Consider the following 26,114-nt stretch of genomic DNA (forward strand, 5'->3'; position numbering starts at 1 on the left):
GTTTGTCTATAGAAGATTTGTCTGAAGTAGGATCCATATGAGCCAGTAGTTGTTCTTACCAGTCATTTTCTGATTTTTTATGGCCATTTTACTTTAAGGTATTGAATTATATCTATTATAAATTTTAATCGTGTGTACGTTGAATGAGCTGCATTTTTGGCTGCTTGATCTGTAGATTCGTTTCCTTTGATTCCTCTGTGAGAAGGTATTGGAAGGTATCAACATTATGAGAATCAAAAATCTTGATTTGTCTGGTGGGTAGGGAAGTAATTCATCTTAAAAGCGAAATAAAACAAAGACTGATAAATAATCTAAAGTATTATGATACAAAGTGTTATATAGTTTTTTTCTTTTTCCTTTTTTTTTTCATATCTATTATAGTTGTTAAAACGAATAATTTTCCTAATGCTTAAAGACATTTATTTATAAAATGCGATAATAAAATTACAAATATAAGTATGCGAGTAGATATAAGTACTGTTGTAATAGTCAAAAGATAATACGGTGTATGCATAGTACCATATATAATTTTTATATCAGTTTATATAATGTTTGTTAAAATTAACATATAGATACATAGATAAAATAGGATACCAAAAAGGATAGACATATATTTAAGATACATATTGTAAAAATTGTAAAGAAAGACAGTGCAAATTGGAAAACTGTACCCGTGCACTTAAAATAAACTATTGAATCAAAAAAAGGGAAGTAATTCCATCTAGCGGATACGTCGGTGAGAAGCGAAGAGAAAATCTGTTATTTGGCAAGTGGTGGGGGAGCGGCGCGAGGAAGAAAATGGCCGACAAGGCAACGGTAAAAGGGCAGGGACGTCGTGCGAGATACGTGTTTTGGGAGAACGAAATGCGAAATCCGTGTTAGACTCGACTCGCCGAAACAGTAATCGTTGACAAGAGGACCGGGTCGTCGCTGTTCTTGGTGATGTGCTCGAATGAAAAATCGGCAGACTAGTCAGCTGTATTAGTGTATTAATTTAACGTTTAAAAAAGCGTTCGCGGGCCGTGTGTAGGAACAAAAGGGCTCGCTAGAGGTAAACATAAATTATGCATCGCTTTGGATTTCCTCCTTATCGCTTTATCCTGTCGCCGCCTCGAGCGTGTTAATTATCTTGGCGAGAATATCGGGCGAGCGGGTTTAGGAATCGAGTACGAGCTTGGCAGAATTTCGTACGTGACAAATTCATCGATCAGTAGAGACACGAAGTTTATGTTAGCCACTTGTGGCCATCTACGGATACATTTAAAAAGTATCCTGGTGTCCTTGTCCTTTTAATTTCTCCAAGTGTGACCGTAAACTCTGTGCCTTTTGTGGAAAAATTGGTTTTCTAGAAATATTGTGCTGTTTTCTAAGGGCTTTTAAAAAAACGAGTTTCTCTGATATATGCTAAACGATGGAGGCAGTGAGATTTAAAGGGATCGATTTGTCAACAAGTCGATGAAAGTGCGCGCACCCAACACTCTCGATCAAAATTATTTTTCATTTAATATCTATTGGAGATACTCCTATTCGCACATAGTGATTTATTGAAAAGGAGATTTTAAGAAATTCTTCTATTTGCTTGTATTTCACTTGTATGAATGCTCGTGAATATGTTGCTTGTCAAATAACACTTAAATGTATCAATGTCAGCTTGCAAAACCTACATATTTTCTTATGAAAGAAGGAGAATGAATTACGAATTACTTTTTTCTTAGAATAGTGTCTAATATTTGAAACAGGGATTTTTATTAATGCAATGGAAATGTATCGAGAAAGTACTCCGTTTTGTATCTATGTTTCCCTTGTTAGTTTTGGATAATATCTACTTGGTAATGTTAGATTCGCTTGTATTATTAAAGGCACAGTCAGTTTCAGGAGAAGTTATGATAATTCAATACTAGACTGCAGATGTTTATGCAAATTCATATTTTTAACTATTCATATAAAGAAATGAGAAAGTATATTTTATCTTCTAAACCCAATAGGATGTATGTTATTGTTGATATTTCATATATTCTTGAATTATGGCAGTAGTTTTGACCAGCTGCTCTGTTTTTATCATCACCCTAGATATTTTCTCAAGAAAAAGGAGAATAAAAGCTTCATGCACACCTTTATAATTCTTTTATGAGAGTTCACCTTAAGCTAAAATTTAAAAAAAAACCTACAAACTGCTCTCTTGCTAAAGGAATATTTAACATTCAAAGCAATGTTTTGTGTTAATGTGATGAAAATATCTCAAGAAAGCAATCCTTTTCATATCTATATTTTCCATGTTACTTTCCTGTAATATCTATTTAATAATATTCCATTGTATTATTTGCAGGTACAGTCAATTTCACGAAAAGTAACGATAACTTGTTACTCGTTATAATGGCAGTGAGGTAGTTTTGATCGTTTGCTCAGGGCTTCTGTGAACTTTGAGCATATTTTTGTGGGATTGAAAATGTAAAGGAAACAATAGTAATGAAGCCACAGAAAAAGGCGATGGTTGCCCGGAAGGCAACCAAAATACCAACAATTGCGAAAAAACGTCGTTCGTTCTTAGAGAAAGTTATTACAGACGCGAAGAAGGAAAAGAAACCCAAGAAGCTAGAGATGTTGGAAGATACAAAGAGGAAGATAGAAAACGATAAGAAAAGACCAGAAAAGTGCGAAGAAAGGAAAAAAATAGAGGAGAAGAAAAAGATTGAAGAGAAACGGAAAGAAAAATCTGAGAAGATGGATGAAAAGAAAAAATGTGAGAATGATGTGGAAGATCAAACTCGTCTCTCGAATATTGTCGAAGAGAACGATGTACATGAAGAGAAAATAGATATACTCTGTTCCATCGACAAGAAAAAATGCAAAGACGAGAAGAAGAAGGATGTGAAGTTGATCAAGCCAGACATCAAAGAGCACGTGAAGATTTCTGTGATAAAAGAGAAGAAAGCAGAATGTAAAAAGTTTCTCGAGAAAGGTACAATAAATAGCAAAGGTTCCCTAACGCGAACCAAGAAGAATTCTAAAACGACATCGATACAGAAGAAAGGTATCTCTAGGAAGACCGTCTTAGCGAAAAAGTCGCATTTATCGGTAGTGAAGAATTTGGTGGAGAAGAATGTCAAGCAAAACAAGTTGATAAAAGACGAGGAAGCACCGATAAGCGACGAGGACGAAGCAATGAAGAAGGCGAAGAAGAAGAATATTAATATTTCTAAAAGTAAAGTCATGCAGGAGAAGAAACCAAAGTTAAGAAAGCATATGAAAGCTAAGTTGCCTTCGAAGAATAGTAAAATAAGTACATTAAAGAAGGATGATAAAATTAAAACATTGGTAGAGAAGGTTATACCTAAGAAGAAAGTTGATTCAAAGGAAATGGAAAAGTCATCGAACGAACTGAAGAAGGTTACGAGTAAGGATGAATTGAATTTGGAAGCTGAAGCAAATAATGTAAAAAGTGAGGTAGAGGAAGATAAAGATATTGATAAAAGTAATAAAGAAGAATTATCACAAACAAAATCCCAGGACGTTAAAAAGTCTGTCAAAAGTAGTTCAAAGATTGGCAAAAGAATAATAAAGAAGAAGACTGTAAAAGTACAAATGGAGAGCACTAATCAAATACTTTCTTCCTCGGAAGAAACGTCTGCGGTTGAATCTGGTAAACAGATAAAAGCCTGCGAAGTCAGTCCAGACGACAGCGTTTCCTCTAAAAACGAAGAAGTTGATAGTGAAAATGTAGCAGAAGCAAATTTTAAGGATGAAGTTAACGACGATAACTCTGGTGACAATACTTTGTCATCTAATTCAGAAAATGAAAGTGATGATGAAACAAAAAAGTATAAACAGAAGGAAATTAAGAGAAAGGAGAGAGACTGTTCTCCTTCTGACGAACGTGTTCGACGAATGAGGTTGTTTGGTTTCTGGAGTGGACCTAAAAGACACAGGGTTGCTTCTTTAAATGCATTGGCCAAGGTTCATTGCTTGTATGAGAACGAAACAGGTGGTGCGTACCTTGGAGGTTTCTGTAAACCAAAACCAGAGAAGGAGAAACAGAAGAAAGCTAAGGATGAGAAGGAAGAACATGGTAAAAAAGAAAAGGAGAAAAAGATTGAGACTAAAGGTGAAGAAAGTATTCCAAAAAGGAAACTCAGGAATGTGCCAGGGTTACGTGGAAAACATTGGGATATATTGGAGAGTTCTTCATCTTCTTCTTCTTCAGACGATGACTGTGAACGTGAGAAGAGTATGGAATATAACAAAAAGAAAATAATTAAACGAAGAAAGAAGAACGAAGAAGTGATGGACTTGAAAGACATGGTGGTTTGCAAAAGAATGGCGAGTCTCAACGCTACAGCGATTCTAGCTGCTTCCTACTCGGATGAAAAGAATCGCTGCAGCAGCAGTTCTGATTCCTCCAGCGAATCAGAAGTGGAGATCATTAAGAAGCGAAAACAAATTGATTCAGATATCGAGAAACGTAAAACGAGGCAAAACTCGGAGCAGGACGATGTCTTGACACCATCCAACAAGCTTGTTATCGTGAATCAGGATACAGATGTTACTATCACTGGTACTACAATCAGTTGTATTACTTGTAGACGAATGTTTTCGTGTGTTTGTTATTGTTTAAATTGGGAATTTTGTTTTAAGGTGTTTATGTTAATCAAACTCGATCCACTCACCATGAAGGGTTCTGTAGCATTGCTGGCATGCAGTACAGAATAAGTTCGACCAGTCATACTCAAACTGCAGCTACAGCTGTTGCTACTGAGCTCCATGATCAGGTCAGTATTTATCAATTTAATAGAATTGTTTGATAAATTGTATCAATCTAATTTATTGAATCAATCTAACTTATTGAATCTAATAGAATTGCTTAATAGATTGTATCAATCTAATTTATAGAATCTAATAGAATTGTCTAGTAGATTATATCAATTTAATTTATAGAATTCTCATTTGAAAATATTCATAAAGTCAAAAAATGTATATTTTTCTGTAACAGCAAAAGTTGGAGCAACCCTGCAAGTCTTACACACCATTAGGCGCGCTATCTTCGATGCAACCACCTGGCAGCCAAGGTAATCATCCAAACATGTCGCCTCGAAGGCATTCTGCGTTCTCAGCTCCACATCAACATGGTAAGTTAAATACAATGCAATATACAACGTTTAGACAACATTGTAATAGAAACGAGTTATTTGGGTTCTGAAATATGTACAAAGAAAAATTAGTTTTAATAAGCGAATGTATCCCTTAAAGTATATTCATATGAGAAAATTTAATCAGCGTATCAAGGTGTTTGTTAGAATTTTACAAGGGTATGTATATACATTTCGAAAATATACTATTTGAGAAGTTGCTAAATAAAACAAGAGTACTTATGTTTTCTTAAATAGAAACTTTTATCTTTACACCAAGATTTTTTCTTTTTATATTACAGTCTTTATTCGATCTTCTTCAAACGCTATGCATCTAGTTTTTCCAATTCAACAAGCTTTGAGAGATAAATTTATATAAGAAAACAAGATAAGAATATAATATTCTAATATATCATTGTTACAATATTCATTTGTTTTATTCATATTACTTATATTCATATTGTTTATTTGTTCATGCAATATTCTATTGTTTGTTAGGGTATTATCAGCCGGCTGGACCACTGATACAACACCCACCAACCTTGCCACCTATCAAAGGGCCTCCACCAGAACCAACTCCGACACCTCCTCAAAATTCTGAAGGCTCGGATGATTTAGTTGCAACTTCTACAACCTCTGGAGGAACTAGCAGTACAGGTAAAAACAAATTACTAGTTTGCATTGCAATTAATTTTGGATTCGTTTAGATATATTAAATAGAATTCCTCTTTTGGAAAGGGCTCTTACTGGTTATTTTTCTTAAATTCTTGATGGTTATATACATTTCAAGATAAAACCATAATTCACATGTATTATAGTTAGAATTTTGGAATACAGTGCCTGTTTTTGTAGAAATTCATATTCGAAAGATTGTTTAATTTTGCAGATTGCTTAAGGGGGGAGGGTCAAGTAAACAACCGCTTTTTCTTGAATTATTTTTGAAGAGTGCGTAATATATATTTATTTACAACTAATTACTTGTTATTTTGTAGCATCTAAATAATCTATATAATTTTTTTTATGTAAAAATATTCATAAATGAATGAACAGTAGCTGTTTGAAGTTGGCTTCTCGAAAATGCGCCGTGCAACGCACAGATCACTCTAATTATTTGAAATAAAAAATCCACCAATTTTTCGTTAAAATATAGTAACACGCTTTGCATCAACCTAAATTAAAGAAAATAAAATTTTAAATTGAAAATTTCACGCCACGTTAAAAAAATCTTGTTATAAAATAAATGATTAAAAACATTGTTTATTTCAATTTTTAAAAGAACCTTTAGGTGGATGCAAAGGAGGATAGTTTAAGGAATATTTTGTGCCAAGTTTCATAGCAATCGGCTGAGAAATCTCTAAGCTACATTGCACGGCACGCGAAATTTTGTGTTTTGAGAAAAATGCGTTTAAAGTTACCGGACTAAAAATAGTCCTTCGTGTACCGTTCGGAGTGCATCACTTTAATGACTCTGTAGGTACTCTTAGACTTCGAAGTTTTAGCTGAAATGGTCGGAGCACATTCTCCAAATGGTAAACTAATTTTCTAAACAAAAAAAAGGTCAAAATTTTGAATTTTACTTGACCCTCCCTCCTTAATTTTTAAAAATACAAAGTTTCTTTAAATTTCGTTTGAACAGCTTCTCTAAAGAGAGTAGCATTCTGTAGCATTTCTAAATAATCTAGAAAATAAAACGAACTTACGATATTACTGAGTAAAAATCTCCATGGCCTTGTATATCCTCGTGGTTGACTCTCTGTTGAATGCATGATTGTCAAATTGCCTCAACTGTTCCTTCAATTCGTTCATGCATTCGACTCATCTCTCGATCGTTCAATCACTTTTTAACGAATCACATCACTGATCGGTGTGCACAAGACACTTCACGTTTTCTGGATGTTTGACGAAAATGGAACGAATCTCCAATCAACTTTATTATCATATGTCTCTACGGGACGCTAGTAATTTCTTTTTTTACAATATAAAGACAAGTTTACTCATGTTATGGCCATAATTCGAACAAGACCGAGTTCAGATTTTTGCGTGTTTGGGTCTTATCATTGTGCATCTACGTAACTCTGGAGTAATTATTTATGATAACTGTTTCTTTGAATTTGAACCATATTCAATATACAAATAAATAATAGGTTTATTCATAGAAAGTAGTTAGAAAATAATGTTGCAGATGTTTAATGAATCAACAAATGGATATTAATATTCGACAGGCTTCCCATCATGTTGGTTTAAAAGATTAATTGGATTGCCATTAAGTTAATGCTTATTAGCCTTAGTATGGAAATATGCGAAAGTGTAAAAGTATGATTTTTAATAGGAAATTGTAAACTAGATTATAATATAAGATCTCTGGCAACATTATACTTTTTTAGTTGCAATATATACAAGTAGTTAAAAACCTTTAATAAAGTTGATATTGTTTGAAACTTCCAAGTGTAAGTCCTAAACTGTATCAACTGTTAGAATTCAGTTGTATGAGCCTCCAATTAAGATCTTTAACTGTAGAAAAATATATAAAATATCTATAACAATGTACATGTTTTACCATGTAAAAGATAAGACATACTTTCATTTAAGTTTCAATTCTTTTTCTGTATCTGTAAAAATATCAATTTGCTTAAACATCTGCAGTCTAGTTATTAATATTCGTATATATATAAATTGTATACTATGAATTCCATCTATTTTTTTCAGGAGGCGGATTTTATAGGGCATATTGTCCTCAATATTATGGTACACCGCCGCAATATCCAGATTTGTGTTATCCTCCAGCATACTCTCATCCACATGCTCACCCACCGCCTTACTATAAATATGCACCAACATATAGAAGGTAAGATAAATTCATCATTGTTCATAGTTGGTATTAACTGAGGCTTCTGAGTACAAACACTGTCCTTTGGACGTATCATTTTTATTTCAAACCTTGGCAAAGAGTTAAAACATTTGGTTGAAACAAGTAGTTTTGAACTTTTCAACATATCCCAATAGTTGTTGTTTTTATAATCACAATAATAACGAGGATCTTTATTTTTGATTAAATAGACTTAGAAAAGGTGTGCTTTCAGACAATGCTATTGACATTAAGAGTCTACAAGTAGTTTATCTTACTTGCTATTGTTGTTTTTATATATGTTTATATATCAATTATATCAGTTACGTAAGTTATGTATCAATTATATCACGTAAATCAATTATATATGTTCTTATGTATCAATTATGGGAAGTAGGAAGAGCCAAAGCGTTTATTTTTGCTAAAATTGACTTAGAAAAGGTATGCTTTCAGACAATATTATGGATACCAAGAGTCTAGCGGAGGTGGCGGTCCTGGTAGCGCCACCGCAGGTGGTCCAGCAGTCGTCGACTATCAACCACCTCCGCCACCACCCGGTGAATATCCCTTGCCTCCCTATTACGGTGGATATCCTCCGCCACCACCACCACCCCCACCTCCACCTAATCCAGCATATTTGCATTCTCAAGGAAGACCTTTCGTAGATCGTAAGTATGGTAATTATTTACTGTTTAACCAATGCAATTGTTGCGCGACAACAGTTTTGCAATCGACCAATCGGTTTCGATATCTCCCCACAAACAAATTATTATTCTGGTGGTGATATCGAAGTTGATCTTGTATTAGATTGTTAACCGTCGATATCAGATTGTATGTAACATTGTTAAGGATATGAGACACGCTAATCTTTAGCGTTATGGCTGGAAGGAAAGCGATACACAATTTTGGAAAAAATAAATAATAGAAAGAAACACTTTATGAGTGGCTCTTGATAGTATTAACACGTTGGCTACGGAGCGATCGCGTCATTTCTTTCAATCAAACTTAGTATGGAAAAAATTAGGGTAACTTTTTCAATAATTAACGGTTTGGAAGGAATTTTGAGGAAACGGGTTAGTTACTTTTCCACGTCATAATTTACTCTTTTTAAACTCTTGAGGGATATTGGTACATGTGCGTACGTTTGTTTTTATGACAAAATTATATATTATACATCATAATTTACTCTTATTAGACACTTGAGGGACATTAACACACATGTCTACATTTGCTTTTATATCAAAATGACCATTACTTACGATCACAATGCTTTTGAGAATTAAAAAATATACTATAATAAAGTGAGACTGTATATTTGTATGTTAAAATCAATTTTTAAACAAAAATTGTTTTAGTTTGCATGTATTTGATTAGAGCAAATAAAGATCCATTTAAAATTCGTTCCTCAAGAGGTTAATATTGAATTATGAATGGTTCTCAATTGTTTAATTAGGAAATACAAAGGTATTCTATTCATAGTAAAATACTGTAAAGGTTAATATGTTTTCTTTGAACGGTATGCATGAAAAGAAGTCAAAATGTAGAAGATTGCAATATTGTCTTGCAACTCTTTTAAACAAAATTTAATCATCGAAATTGTACCTTATTACTCTAACTTACAGTATCAATGTCAACAATGACAAACTAGAACAATAAATTGAAACCATATATATAACTATTCTAATTCAAGAAGCATGCATTATAGCATTTACGAAAGATCTATAATGTATCATAAATTTACTTTTCTACAAATACATACCTGAAAATCTCAATGGATGTATGTCATCCGAAGCCAAAGTGTTAAAAACACGTATAAAAGCTTATTTTTTCTTGAGGAGGTCTCGAATAAGAAGAGGTATTTATGCGTAACCGAAGATATATTACAGTTATCTTGCCATCGGTCGAGTCCTATCGAGGGCATCACGCTAGGGATAGGCGTACGACTTTTTCTTGGTAAAATAGTATTTACAATGGTCCTTTTACCTTTTAAGGGTTGTTAATGAGACGGAGAAATTTGTGAAAATAAATTCTGTGGAATATTTGTTGAATTAAGGAGTCACAACACTGTAAGGGTCCCAAGAAGGAGGGTATTTTTAAGTAATTTTTTACAAAGAAACTATGTGACTAAATTGTTTTCAAATTTATATTATGTTTTATGGAACATTTAACCCTTTCGACCTGGCTGTTTTCTATTTGAACTTTGTTCGTTTTTCTTTCAGAAATTAATTCTATTGAATTAGTTTATAATTATAGTTTATTAGACAATTTGTTGCAGCGCAAATGATGTTCATTTTCTTAACATATATTCCTGTGATTTTCAATTGTAATCTGGTCAACAGCAACCAAATATATTCTGGTATTGGTATTGTGATACGAAAAGATACTCTTTGTACAGACCTGGTATCTTTCAAGAAATGCAAAAATATACTTTCTGACCTGGTATCTTTCAGAGAATTGTTAAGAGATGTCAAACCAATTTGTATGAAACTGTTACACTGTTGTGACCCCTTGAGAAAACGTTCTGTTTGTTCGTAGAATGGCGAATTACATGTAAAATAGGACATTGGTAAATATTGAGATGCTTTCTGTTAGATGCAGCCTTCCAGGGTTGCCCATGCCCGATGCAATCTTGTCCAAAAAACGTGGATACTGGGCCCCTTATTGGTAATGGTAAGGGAGCGCCAGTGGTATCGGGGCCCGGTCTGTCATTGCCGCCCAGTGCTTTGGTAGGTCCGCCCTCGCCGGCGAGGGGGCTAGCCGGGCTAGCGCCGCCTCACGGTGCCAATGCCTGGGATACGGATCGCGTCCAACTTAACACTCATCGCAACCTGAATCAGAACCAACCCTCGGTCCCTCCGTCTCATAATCTAGTCGGTGGACATAACCGCCCTCAAAATTCGGATTGCAAGGATAAGGTTTGCATTACATTCTTCAACGCTTATAACATCAAATTCCGTTATCTTATCAATTTTATCTTTTGCCCTGGGCACCTCTCATTGTTTCTTAATCGCTACCTCGTTACACATGATATTGTTGTGTTCCCTGTATCGCTATGACAACATAGAAGTTACTTATTGTAATTAATGTTGAGCAATAAACTGATTCTAATTGTACGTCTTGCAACATTTCACGTAAATATCTATGAATTTATAACTACTCGAACATGGTTGATATTATCTATCACTTCTAGGTGTAACCAGTGCACTTTGAATTAGATACTCCAACGATTTGTCAGTATTGATGTTAACTTCTTCAGGGATTAATACACCCTACCTAACCCAGACCTAAACCTGAGTTTTACCAATTGTTCTTACTTAAACAGACCTTACCTAGCTCTAAACCTGTATCGTAACAATTGTTCTTATTCAAGCAGAGCCATGTCTAAGTATTTTAGTATTTACAGACCTAATTCAGGCCTAAACCTGATTTATAAGAATTGTTCTCACTCAAATAGACCTAATCCAGCCTAGACCTGAATTTGAACAAATGTTATTACTCAAATAGACCTAGCCCAGACCTAAACCCGAATCTTAACAATTGTTCCTACTCAAACAGATCCATGCCTAAGTATTTTGACCTCCATTATATCTACCCAAGCTACCGATTACTGTATCTCATTCAAAGGACATCGCGTACACCCACTGAAGTCAGCGTCAACATCAACCATGAAGAAGTGAAGTATCTTGAATGCCTGAGTTATCTCACAATCGCTATCTAATCGCATGCAACAATTGTCAGAATAAATACCACCGTCAGTACATATAAACACCTGTAACACGCTCTTACGAGAATTTGACGAGTCGATGATCTTTCTAGGACGAAAAAGATTCTGCGGAAGATAAGTTAGGAAAGTGTGGGTGTCAGAAACGTGCCTGCTCGTCGACCTGTGAAGTTAAAATGGAAACACTCTCGCCCACCGAAAAGCTAGCTGTGGCGACGTGTCCAGGCAACAAGTTTCACAGCTTTAAGCTGGAGAATAATAACGTGAAGTGCGAATCCTGTAGTGTGGAAATGCGCGACAACTTGTCCTGTGTTGCTAATTGTAATGTTAAGTGTGAATCGGATTACAAGTGTGACATAATGAAATGTGAACAATGTATGAAAGAGGACCAGATGAGCATTCTAGAAATTGACAAGGACTCTGGTATATTGCTCGATGACAAACTAGATGCGGACCCTGACGTTAAGGAAGAATTAAACGACGTGGTCGTGATCGATAACGAGAATTGGAAGAAGCCAGATTACGAGCCGACTGTCCAGGAAACCATCGAGGAGGCCACAGATAAAGAAAGCGTACAAAGAGCAGAAGAGGACTACCCTAAATGTCAGAAAGTATCTAAAAGGAAGTTGTCCTTGGACAGTTTGTCAGACAGTAGGAAGAAACGCAAAGTAAGTAAGAGGACTCTTTCCGTTGGTTCTTCGCAAGATTTGAATAACATTGATTGTTCGACGAAGCTTACCATACCAATTTTATCTCTCATTAAAAAAATCGATGGTAACAACGATTCCTGTGTTTCTAAGAAAAAGCAACCTAGGAAAGAGGGTCAGAACCAGAAACGTAAGGTAGAGAACTCGAGTTGCTGCGAGAATCCAATGAAAAAGCCCAAGACTTCCAAGCAGAGCACGAGTAATAGTATTCCGAGTTGCTTCAAGCACGCAGCCAGCGATACCTCCATCATGGAGACTATCGATAATGTCATACAGCAGAGCTTGCAGATGACACAGAAGAAAGATCGTAAGAATAAAGGGAATGATAAGTCGGAGAAGGCGAAGAAGGAAGCGAATTTGTTGTCAGCTGTGAGAAAGATAACTAAGAAGGTTGATTTGACAACGGAGAAGCTGTTGAAGGCGACTGGTAAGAGTGCCCAGTCTAAAAGTAAAGTAGACTCGCGAAAGTTGAAGGCAAATGAGAAAAATAGATCTAAAGGGAAAGGGAAATCCAAGGGCCTGGAGACGAAGGTGAAGGATAACAGTAAAAAACATGATAGTACAATTAAAATAAAGGGGAAGGACGTTGTCGAAATCGCCAAGAAGCCAGCGTTGATCAAGAAGAAACGGAAGAGTACGAAGAAAGTGTACGTAAAGAAGTCTGCCTCCAAAGTGGAAGAGTGTACAGTTGGAAGTGAGAATTTAATACTGACTAGAAAAACATTTCTAAAGCCCAAGTGGAGTAACGGATGGAGCTGGGAGGGCGACCCGTTTGAAACCAAAGTTTATTTAACGGTAACAGTGTGACTATTACATCTTCTCTTAAAAGAAAAGGTATAGTTGGATGAGGATGGCAAACATAACCTAAAAACAAATTACACTCGCGATGGGGCATTAGCTTAGATAGCTTATAAGTAAGACTGCGGATCTTCATACAAAGTCAAATTTTTACTAATTATTTAGATTTAAATAAAAGTACGTTTTGATATGTAAACAGTGTAACATGGATTTTATTGTTAATACTTCACATATTTTTGCATTCATACGCAAACTCGTTATATATTTGTACACATTTTCATTTGCCAAAAATGCGTTAACGTCCGTAACCTACTTATGAGGAAACAATATGGGGCAAATTTCAGGTCTGTATTTTGAGTTAGAGGAGGATAAAAGTGTAAAAACTGACATTTTCGTTTTTGGTTGACTTCTTCTGTGTTATTATTTCTAAACTGAGGATGTTTATGCATTTATGGCACGTGTAAATGTACAAAAGTATACAGAGATAAATAAATAGATGCCGGAATATATAAAACATACAAAATAAAACACATGGTTCAGTAAATAAAAGATCCTTACACCTATAAAAATGTACAAAGATGTGAACGAATGCAGAAATATATAAGATATAAGGAATAAAATACATGTTACAATATTTAGAAGACAAAATATACTTTCATTTAGAAAAATATACAGAGATAAATAAATAGGTGCAGAAATATATGAAATATAAAAAATAAAACACATGGTACAATATTTAGGAGACAAAATGTACTTTATAAAGTAGTGTTTCTTTATAAAATATTATGAGAGAAATCAGACAAAAATAATATTGTCGATTTAAACTCTTTAATCCCTTCCAAGTGGAGATAACAATATGAAATGTATCATATATTGTTTTTTATTATAAGCTATTGAATGATTCTTTGCAAGTCGAATTTGTTTCATGGTCACTCTTGACCCCCTTATCCAGCTATATCGTTCATATTGTGCAATGTTCCAAATTATATTCACTCTTTGAATCTTTTCCAGAACGAAGAATCGGCTATACGTCGATGCTACGCGAGTATGAAACACGAAAGTGGCGACGTTCTGAGACCCCGTGACTGCGTTTTACTAAAGAGCGGTCCACGAAAAGCTGATTTGCCATACGTAGCGAAAATTGCCGCGTTATGGGAGAATCCAGATGACGGTACATTTACACATATAATGCAGCTGTTCATTTTGGTAACGGTATAAGTCCAATTTCATAAATTATACAATTTGAAATCAACTAGTATCACTACTTATGAACTAGTAGAAATGATCACTAGTAGCCTCATTTCATGTGTTTGAAATTAATGATTTCGAGATTATAAATGGACTTACATCGCTATAAAAACTATCACACCTTCAATAATGCTATTTATACTATATTTACCTGCTTTGAATTTAAGATTTCTTCAAAAGAACTATGTTTTACTATGAAAGAATTAAATCTTTTGTTCATGTATTGTGAAACAGAATTACATATAACTTTAAACGGAATTATCCATTCAAAGTAACAAACATGTATGGTTCTTAATTTAGGTACTACTTTAAATCATCTTAAAGTATGAGAAAGATTTTTGTAGTAATTGTGGTGCATACGTGGAATATTGTGCACTAAATCACTCATATCTTTATATTGAGGTATATGTAGGAATAACAATTTTGTATAGAGGTGATGATTTTATATTTTTAAACTGTTTTGTTTTTCCTTTTATGAATCTGCATCCAAATATTTTAAATTCTGTAGTTGATTTTATGGAGATTTTATAAAATAACTAATAATAGTTAATTATAAAATGGACTTGCGCCACTATCAAACTAAATACTTGCTTATATTGGTAAGTAGGAAAACTTGAACTCCCCCTATGACAATGAATTCTATTTTGATCTGTTATGACTAGACTGCGGATTTTATGCATTTATGACGTACAATAATAAGGAAAACATATGTACATAGACTATACATAATGTAAGGTGAATGTGTTCTACAATCAATACAATTATATTGTTATTATAAATGCATTAAAACCGCAGACTAGTTATGAAATTTCATGGTAAGACTTAACGACATGTTTTATTAAAATATTTTTTTATTAAAAGTACACTTACACTGCTATCAAAATGAACGGCTCCAATTATCCACACAGCTGAAATAATGTGAATAAGCTAGAAATAAACTTTCCTTTTTACAGGTGAAATGATGTTTTCCTTGTTGTGGTACTATAGACCAGAGCATACAGAGCAAGGTAGAACTCAGTACGATACCGAAGACGAGGTGTTCGCTTCACGGCATCGGGATGCGAACAGTGTTGCTTGTATAGAAGATAAATGTTATATTTTGACATTCAATGAATACTGTCGGTGAGTCACTGTCTCCTTTTTTTTATCCGCGGTATGAACACAAATTTTGAAGTGAATCAAAAGTTTCACTCTGTAATGCGTTTCTCGGTAGGTTTCAAAATTAATTATTTTCATTATGGCGTGTCATTGCAAAAAATTATATATATAGTCGTATATATAATGGATGAAAGAACGCAAACTTTTAATATACTTTAAAGTATGGAATTGCTTAAAACGAATTGTCAGTTTATATTTTCAACTGAATGGCTAAGAAGGGGAGTTAGTTATTTAAATATTTAGAATCGATCTTGGATTTCTTGAAATGTATTGCAAAAAATACCAGAATATAGGCAATATGTTATTGCCATTCAATTTAAAAAAATAGCGAAAACAATTCGTTGAAACTTATTCTACAAGGGTGTTTAAATTGAACAAATATTAAATACTCCATTAACAAATGATATATTAGTAGAAGTATACATTATAAAGTAATATTGTTATTGGTAATTTCTGAAATAACTAAAGGGAGAAGTAGAGATGACTATTTTGTTAAGGGAGGAGACCAAATTCGATTCGACCTGTTAAAATCGTACGCCTTGTTAGTTGCTGCATCTAGACATAAATGTTAAGAATGAGTACATTGTATATGATAATATGTGAACATTAACGCAATTTGCAGGTACCGTAAAAATTTGCGGCGAATCGAGGAAGGATTAGAGAGTCCCGGTTTGATAGTTCCACCGGGCGATCAGATCTATCCACGCGAAAATCGACAGCCCCCGATACCGGTGTCCTCGGACATGGTTCTATTTTGTCGGCGCGTTTACGATTACCGTGGTAAAAAACTTGTTAAGAATCCTGGATGACTCGATTTTTTATAAAACGCTTTGAACAGGAACCAATGGAATGCACAAAGTATGCAGTATAAATTGAAACTGGGCGTAGGTCTCCCTTCAAGCGTAATTGCACGTTAATCGATTTATTTTTATTTTCAAAAGTCCATCTTCGTACGTTATACGTATATATATATAGAAACTTTTTGATAGACTTAGATTTACTTTTGTTACGGTAAAAGGATTCTACCGGAGGTATAGATTTTTTTAGTTGTGTTTTAATGAATTACTTATTTTACTAAGTGGTTTACGTCACTTTAATCATTTTTTTTGGGTGGAAAATGTACTCCATATTTAAGGGGACGAGAAAGCACCAGATTCGTAGGACATGGTAACGCAGGAAAAATGAATTTCACCTTTGCTAAAAGAGAGAGAACTGTACTGTAACCGTGAAACAACTGTGCAAACTTGTTCGCCCTTTTTCTACGTTTCTAATTTGCGGTGGAAATTTTAATCGTTTAATCAAATCCAACGATGAACGAAATAATGAAATTCGTGGATGGAACGTAGACCGAGAAGCATCGACGAAAAGAAACCACAGGATCACGTTTTTAGAGAGATAATAGAATTTGACAATTTTATATAGAGAATGATATTTTTTGTGAGATAGTATTTATAACACTTGAACGAGTATTTTTCACATTGGGGATACAAATACGTGTGTGGTGTGTATCTCGGCGGCCTCCTTGGAGGGGACCTTCGAACAGTTTCAAGGTAGAAATCAAACGCCTGGGGTACTTGACCATTTAGCGAAAATAGTAATGTATGCGATGAGTTCTTCTATTTGGACAACGCAACAAGCGAAACCGTTGTTCTTTCGCGTTTCGCGACGATCTTCGCGAAGCCCATGCGCATGCATTATTTTAATACACGCGTAACTAACGTAAGTTTCAGTTTTTAATCGGCGACCGTTGATGGCGACGCGTCGCGAAACGGAATTGATTGGATTGAAATTAAGCTTCGCGTACTCGAACAGTTACACAAGACTAACGGAGTTGAAGAAATTCTAATTGTAATTCCAATTCGGATTTATCCAAACTGCCATATCACGGAACGTATTCGATTGTTTATTTTTTTTGGGGGGAGGGGGAATTTGTTAATATTTAAGTTGATCATACGCTTCTTAGCAGAGTCACTTACAGAGTACGTTATCGAGTCATTGAAAACTATTTAGAACGATTATTGAGTGGAGAAATTAATTCTGAGCCTTTGTATTTGTACATTTATAACTTTAGTTTGAGTAGAAATGTTTACGAGTCACTTTATTATTGTGTTTTAACACTAAACCTACTGAGGTTTCATTTGTACCTATTTGTACAGTGATTAGACGAATGACTGGTCTTAAAGACACTTTTTTCAATGAAATGCAAAATTCGTACCAAATTTATGAATGCATGAAACAATTGTATATAATTTATATATTGCATACAAGAACAGTATGTCAATGTTTAAAAATGGTCATATGACCTGTCGTGGCTAGGTTTAGTGTTAAATTACCAATCTTCCAAGTTCTCAACCTGGTCTCCATTATAATGATTCTATGTATACATATGTAACCTAAGTCCTAATGCCCACTACAATTCATCTACATACATATACATTATTATTATTCTAACAGAATGTGTGCTTGATAACTACAGTAACTGTAGAAGAATAGCAATAAGCACAGTTTGTATAGATGCATTAGCAATGACCATCAGGTTGAGACTCAGGTTATGTGTACTGATGTGTATGTATACATTGTAACAGAGATCAAGTTGAGGATTTAGAGGGTTCTGCTTTAATGTACCTACCAAAATGGCGAGTGAATAGATCTGTTTAAACTAGACTTATAAATAATTAAACATAAAGCCACAGTATTCATGTGGTACACCTAATTATTTATTATTTACTATTCGTTTGCCGCGTCGAATGAAACTGTCGATTTTTTTCCATTTAAGGAAACAATGAAATCTTACCATTCTTTTGAGTGGGAATCGCAAAACCTTTGATTTTTACTAATCAATTTACGTCGTAGCCCGTCACACGTTGTACAATATATTTTAACGAACATTTATCGCTTTATTTTACTTGGCGAGAAATCACAATCTCTATTCTATTAGGGAGGAAAAAAAAGTGGTTGTATGATAATATCCCTTATATCTTCGTTATTTCGAGTCACATGTTATTCATTAGCGCATAGTTAATGTATCGCATCGTAGTATGCCAAAAAAAAAGAGAAAAAAAAAAGAAACGTATTCGCGAATTACGAGAAACTTTACGTTAGCCGATAGTATAATTATATTACACAAGAGTTTATAATAATGAGTAGAAGACCTTAGGATGTAATTATTTTTACTGAAATTCCAAATAAGATAAAACGTCGACGTATATTTTTGATTATTTGTTGAGTGGCGGGTGTTTTGTTAGAAATTATATTATTTAAAATTAATATATTGACGATACGATTATTATTTAATATCTAATATATTGGATATAGAGACTAAGTTATTTCCGATAGAACGAAAATATTGTATGTAGTATAATTAGGGGGGAGAGGGGGAGAGCGCCCGTGATTGTTCCTGTCTGTGTATGCGTGTGTGCGATGCGAAAAATAATCTAGTGGCGACGCATTGAAAAAACAAACACGATTGAAACTATTATACGACGGGGAATACGTTTGAGGGATAAACCTGTTATACCAAAACATATTTTTTTTTTCTTCGTTTTTTCAAATTGCTTTCTTGGCGATTTAATATATTTCTATGTATTTATTAATTTATCTGTAACGATCAATTAACATACGAACGATGCATGCCGTATGAACTCGTGTTAGTAGTACGAATATTGTTCCACGTGCGTATGTGGTCGATGAAAACGTGCGAGCGTCCTCGTGCGCCGTATATGCTGGAAGTAAGAAAATCAGTAATCAGTGTTATCAGTAGACTGTGGATCTTTATGTAAAGTAAAATGTTTGCAAAGGTATAGCTACAATAATTGAACTTAAATCGGGAGTTTACTTTGGAAATATTATAATATGAATTTTACTTTTAATGCTTTTTTGTGTTATTGTATACTGGGTGCATTTTGTAGTTTCTTAAACATTCAAGTTTTCTAGAAATGCATGAAGATTCGCAGACTAGCTATATCGGTGATAATCGAGCCTAAATAGAGAACGATCGCAGGAACGTTGAGAAACCGCGGCGCATGTAGATGCAGCACACCATTCTTGCGGTCTTTTACAAGTGGTTTTCTTATACTCGATGCGATTATGGCGAATCAAGGCTTTTCTGATCTTCTTCCCTTTTATCTTTGTGGTCTAATGTTTAATTTTTTGGGGGCTCGGTGGCTGACACACTGGTCCACTTTTACTTTTTAACCTAGCTGGGAAAAATTGTAATTATATACATATAGTTGAATAGTTTAAGATTTTGTTTATAGGTTGGCATTCAGTTGGAAATTCCTAGGTAGGAATAATAAGTCTGAATGAAGGCGTATATTTGTGAATTTTTTGGGGATTAATGGAAAATTTTATCGTGACGAGTTTCATGGTATTGGAAAGAAGGGCCTTTAGTGGATGTATTGCAATTTTTGTGTTTAAAAATATCTTCAATTTGCAGACCTAAGAGTGGGACGTACACTGTAGAAGAAACCTTAAGAAAAAACAACATACAGCATAAAAGATCTTTTGGATGACAATGTAAAGGATAAGGAGTCAATTCAATTTGAATTACTGCATTATTAATGAACTACAAGTCTATTTCTGATTCGTTCTAATTTAGATTTATAACCAAGGTTAAATATCTCAGTAAGAAATAAAAAAGGAAGGAAGATTAGAGAAACCTTTGGTTCACCCTAAAAACCAAGATTTCCAGATGTAACTGTGTCCTTTGGATAAGATACTCCGATGTTCTGGGAGCTTGACTTCTGTAATTCTCTAGCTAACTTCTTCAAGGGTCAAATAGCAAACTGAAATATCAGCGCAGACTTAACCCAGGCCTGATACTATCCTAATCCAGATCTATATCTGATTTTTAATAATTATTCTTGCAAACAGGTGATGTGAATGTATTTTGGTAATTGATGGGTAAGTGATCTAATTCAGAAATGGACTTTATGGGATAAAATGAAATGAAATGAAATGAAAATTCATCAGTTCTGAACTTGATTTTTAGTAATTGTACTTACAAACAGGGGTATGGTTAGGTATTTTTGCACATTGGGTAGGCGATGTAACCCAGACCTAAGCCAGTAGGTAGGAGATCTAGCCCAGCATATAGATGACCTAACTATACCTAACCCAGTTGATAGGTTCAAGGTTGTTCAGGGCTAGAGATCTGGTTAGATGGTTACGTTGAATGTTAGATCAGAATTAAGTCATGTTAGGCGTGGGTTAGGCCTAACCCAGTAAATAGGTTCGAGGTTGATCTGGACTAGACCAGGCTACGTGGTTATGTTTTGTATGTTGGGTCTGCATTAAGTTATGTTAGGTGGTCTAGGTTTAAGTTAATGTAGAATTATCTGTGTTAGGTCTATACTTTGATATATCAGTGGGTCATTTAATCTCTGAAGAAGTTAACTAAAGTTACCTAAAGGTAACAGGTTTCACCTGGAATACTCGGTTAGGGTGTTAACAGGTTGAGTGCCAAGTCTTATTTAGTAGTTTTGCCTCGTCTACTGAAACTAAACTTCAGTTTTGATAAAAGGAACAATTTACGTTATCCAAAATTTTCACTTAAATTATGCGAATGGACATACATTTGAATTTAATAATATCCTTCTATTTTCATAGCATTAGTATTAGGTATATAATATTTATTTCATCTATTAAAATCGGTTTCGAATTATTATTTGTATAACATTTCATAATTCATATAATGATGGGAGCATTAAATGTTATCTCAATAATAGGGAACAAAGTACAATAGAATCCCGATTATTCGAATTAATTGGTGGACATAGATGTTCGTATAAGCGAATTTTTGGATAATAGAATATTTTTTTGTTAATCTTCATATACTGTTTATTTTAAATATGACATAAGTCACTTTGCTTTTAAATTAAGATATGTATAATGATTAAATCGTAATTATGACTTATGCAACTTTTAAAATAAAAGGCTCGTATGTTTTTCAAAACGTAGAATACAAATATTGATAATAGAAATCATAAATACTAAACTTAAATATAATTTGGTTACAATTTAAAGGATTCCAAATCTATTTAGCTGCTAAATCACATAATTTTAACAGATTTCATTCCATATATTCCAGTTACATTTTTGTTACGCCTCGTACCGTAACTCCAATTATAAATTTTCAAATGTTATATCCTTTATCGTGTATGGATCGTCTAAGTTAAAATGTTTTAAATAATGTATTGTACGTTGGAGAGTTCGACATAACAGAGGATTCTAATGGAGAATTCGAGTAGTCAGTGTTTGGATAATCGAGGTTCTACTATATTGGTTGTCATGGGGAAAAGTTGATTAATAAGCTGATGGTTGGTAAAATGTTAATATAGTACTGCAGGAAATCTGATAATTCATTACAATACTTTACGTCTTTTGCTATTGTAACAGATACACTAGAAACTAGAAACAAGTTCTATGTGATTAACTGAATAATTGTTACTTGAATATAACTAAATTCGAGGCTAGACTCAGAGTGGACCCAAATCGCTGTGTTTATAGGCTATCAATCTACATAAAGTATTAATATGGTACAGCGTAAAATCTAATGATTCATTACAATAGTTTACGTCTTTCGCCATTCTAACAGATACACAAGAACCTAAAAACAAGTTCTATGCGATTGACTGGATAATTGTTAGTTAAAAATGATGAAATTCAAGGCTAGACTCAGAGTGGAACCAAGTTGCTGTGGGCTACTATGACATAGAGTCTCTACTATAAAAGTATAGTAGCGTACACCATTGTCCACCATGGTATTCAACCTGTTAACTATGGAAAAACCGGGCCACGAGAGCCCTGAAGTATCTTAAGTAGTTTTGTATTCGTTTTTATCGCATAAGTGGGCGCGCGTCTCGTATGCGACTCCGATGCGCCGATGCATTTTATCAAGACAAAAGAAATTGTTGAAGGGCCGAACTGCTCGACGTGTAGATACCGTGTAATTCGCATTTGCGTGTAATTCTAAGCGTGGTTCTCTGCGACGCGTCCTCAGCAAGAAGGAAAAGAGACAAATTCCGAAATACACATTAACGATGGTAAATATGGGAACATTGCACAAAGAAGATGAAGAAGAAAATGGAGAAAAAAAAAACATTGCATATCCTCTGTTCATCGTACGTAGCCGACGAGCTCTCATCGAGTGTGAAATTGAAAAGGTTCGAGGCTGCAGGCACACTATTCGTGCGTGCGTGGCTCCCACTGGCCATCAATAAAAATAAAACTTCCAGGTCGCGAACCGATTAACCCGATGGACTTTCATTGCGCGAGGCTAGTTGAATTTTACCAGCGACCCTTCGCGCAGATTCTTGCGCTCGCGCGACCCAGAACAGAAATGCTCGACCGTCTGGTGGTGATGATGATTGCCTTCGTTATTTTAAGCTTTTTGTCAATCCGTATTCCGTAAACGTGTATGCCTCTTATGTTTTTCGATATCGTCTCGCCTTTCGTTTCACTTTTGGGTAACTGTTATTGTCCAACAAGAAAACAAGAAGAGGAGGAAAGATTTCCAAGCGTAACGTTGAACTTTTAAGTAGCTTTTGCGCAAAATTGTTATTAATGAGGAACTGAAGCTAATACTACGTAATTAATAGGATAGAGAGTTTATAGTTTATAAGTGACTGTGGATCTTTATGCTAAATGAAATCTTTACAAATGCATCTACAAAGATTGAACCTAACATTGATACATCTACAGACCTGTTCATTTGTAACTATTTTTACCATGATTAGGACAAATGACTAGTTTTAAAGGGACAGGGATTAAAGAATTGAACAATTAATTCTGAAGATCAGATGTTAAAGAAAACAAGTCTGGATTGGATTAGTGAATTTTGATAGTGTTGACAAAATGAATACTAACACATATTGTTAGATTATACAGATTCCAATTTTGTAAAAACAAAATTTAACGAACAAAATGTAATGAAGAGATTGAATAATGAATGAAACAATTCTATACAATTCATATATTGCATAGAAGAATTGTATACAAAAGTTTGAAAACGGTCATTTAGGTCGTGGTACTTTACTTCCAATGTCTTTTTTTACATTCTTGCATATTACAGATTTTTGCACATTTAAATTTCTTTGCAAACGTACCTATAAAAATTGAACCAAACTATGAATTTATTAATATGATTCATATTATATCCATATTATTAATATGAACTTTACTTTCAATATTCTTTTATATTATTGTATCTTATTTGCGTTTTGTAGTTTCTTGCACATTCAATTTTTTTTATAATTATATAAAAATCCACAGTCTATAAGATATACAAGATTGAAACAATGACATTGCTTATGAAAAGAAATATAGCTAGTAATTCCAAAAGGAATTTTGGCTAGTAAAGTGTTAGTCTTGTACATAATATAAGCTTCTTTTTGTCGTGGCTTCGATATTTGATTGAAACAGAATTTTACAGAATATTTTTGTTTGCTCTTTTAATTTGTTTTAAATATACATATGTTAAGTACGAGTTATTTATAAGTAACTTGAAAGTAATTCATCAATGATCATTATCAATTCAAGTTCCAATTTACTTATTATTATTATTATTATTAATAGTATTAGCTTTAGTTCTTTATTATCTACCACTGTGCAGAAGGTAATTAACACGTCGATCACCACGTGAATATTTGTGAACATTTTTATGAAAATAAAATTTTCGTAAAATATCAAAACAATTGAAACCTAGATAGTCTAACGTTTGTCGTAGCATTTATTGTTACAACTACGCCAAAATTCATGAATAATTCAGAATACAATTTTGTATGTATAATTCAGATTTATTATCTTCAAAATTATGTTATTTAGTTTCATAGGGGTAAAATTTTGTCTCGAGACCATTAGAAACCATAGAATCTAACATTTGTTTTATATTACTTAATTTTGTATTCTCATCAAGATTCACCAATTCCATCCAGATTCGTTTTTGGTAAAACTTAGGGCATTGCATAAATTGTTGAAGCAGGTGGGCTTCAACGTTTTGAGAAGTCAACGTCACGTTTGGAGTCCTCTTTTGTAATCCTTGAGTTAATACTAGGTTTACTGGAGATTTCTCGTCAAATTTTGACTACTGAAGTATTACTAAAGTGTTACTGAAGTAATGGTTTAATAAATGAAGTCGATTTACTAAAATTAATTAGAAGGTTTGAAGAAAAATGAATTTGAATACACATTTGTCATTATGTACAGATAAAAGACAGTATTAAGTAGTAATGCTGAAGTAATCCTTTAATAAGTGAAGTGGATTTACTAAAATCAATTAGGAGGCTCAGACAAAAATAAATTTGAATACATGCTTGTCTTTTTATACAGATAAAAGTCAGTATTACTGAAGTAATGCTTTAATAAATGAAGTCGATTTACAAAAATTAATTAGGAGGTTCGAAGAAAAATGAATTTGGATACATGCTTGTTTCTTTATACAAATAAAAGCTAACGTGAGTGACTACAGAAAACTATAAACAGTTTCTGTAGAACCTTATGAGATTTAGAATGAGTGAAAATGATAACTAAACCTAGTAAACCTAGTGTTAAACAAACGTAACAAACAATGTAAGCGCGTGACATTTCCCGATTCGGTAACATCCAAGGATTCTTACCGTCTATCCTATATTTTATACCTTTAATCGCACACTATTGACAATTTTTTTGTGTAGATCGACATCGATGGTCTTCTTTTATTCCCAGTATTCTCATTTATACTTGTATTTAATATTTATCGATAACACTTTGACGCATATATTCGTGGCATACGCGGAAAAAAAAAAAAATATATATATATATATATATAAATAATAATAATTTTAATAATTTCAATTGATTCGTGTACATAACGGTAAAAAAATCGAAATGGAATATTATTTAACACCGTACTAAATAATCCGACACGATCCACTTCGAAGAAATTTTAACGGACGGATAGAAAATATATTTAAAAGAAAGGAAACAATTGTTGTACGGATTATTTTTTACGTCGCTTAAATTTTATTCGGCTTTGCACGTCGCCAAACGCGATTTTTAGTTCGACCTGCGAACGACATTTTACATTTATACAGGGTGTTTCATGAGTTGTAAATTAGTCGTCTATAGAAAAATGCAGTGCGTAACCCGTAAGATTATATTTTAACATTATTTCATGTCAAACGTATTATAAATTGCTGCGGAAATCGTTCGTCACTTTGGTACGTCAATATCTGTTCAGCTATGGAAAAATTTGTCACAAATACATATTTTGTGATTACACGATCGCTTTGTGTTCTTTATCCGTGTTACGTGCATGAGTCTTAGGATACGATTGAGAAGAATTAGGAGTGATAATCATTCAATAAGAGACGGACTTGCATTTAAATAATAATAATAGTTCGAGTTTCTACATATGCCAAGTTTCATAATTATTTCAAGCAGCTATTATCAAATAATTATGAATTAAAGGGTCATTCTGGTAATCCGGCCGAAAAATGTAACTACATTTAGAATTTCTTTCTCATTCAATACGAAGG

At 33.8% G+C, this 26,114-nt stretch overlaps 1 protein-coding gene across 6 annotated transcripts; it reads left to right on the forward strand.

Annotated features, from left to right (window-relative positions):
- The first annotated feature begins 777 nt into the window (after positions 1–777).
- LOC128893972 (uncharacterized) lies at positions 778–25,860 on the forward strand. 6 transcript variants are annotated; one of them, XM_054155317.1, is made up of 13 exons: positions 778–1,051; positions 2,327–4,552; positions 4,633–4,766; positions 4,988–5,123; positions 5,622–5,780; positions 7,830–7,968; positions 8,410–8,636; positions 10,561–10,883; positions 11,785–12,357; positions 12,490–13,191; positions 14,206–14,365; positions 15,396–15,564; positions 16,223–25,860. In XM_054155317.1, exons 2-13 carry the CDS (start codon positions 2,467–2,469, stop codon positions 16,407–16,409), a joined length of 4,995 nt encoding a protein of 1,664 aa, XP_054011292.1. In that variant the 5' UTR covers positions 778–1,051; positions 2,327–2,466; the 3' UTR covers positions 16,410–25,860. The 6 variants fall into 6 exon arrangements, with proteins under 6 accessions (XP_054011292.1, XP_054011287.1, XP_054011291.1 ...); XM_054155312.1 differs by having other exon boundaries at positions 11,785–13,191; XM_054155316.1 differs by having other exon boundaries at positions 8,422–8,636; positions 11,785–13,191.
- Positions 25,861–26,114: the final 254 nt, after the last annotated feature.

Source organism: Hylaeus anthracinus, unplaced genomic scaffold (assembly GCF_026225885.1).
Source record: "Hylaeus anthracinus isolate JK02 unplaced genomic scaffold, UHH_iyHylAnth1.0_haploid 3, whole genome shotgun sequence".
Lineage (NCBI taxonomy): Eukaryota > Metazoa > Arthropoda > Insecta > Hymenoptera > Colletidae > Hylaeus > Hylaeus anthracinus.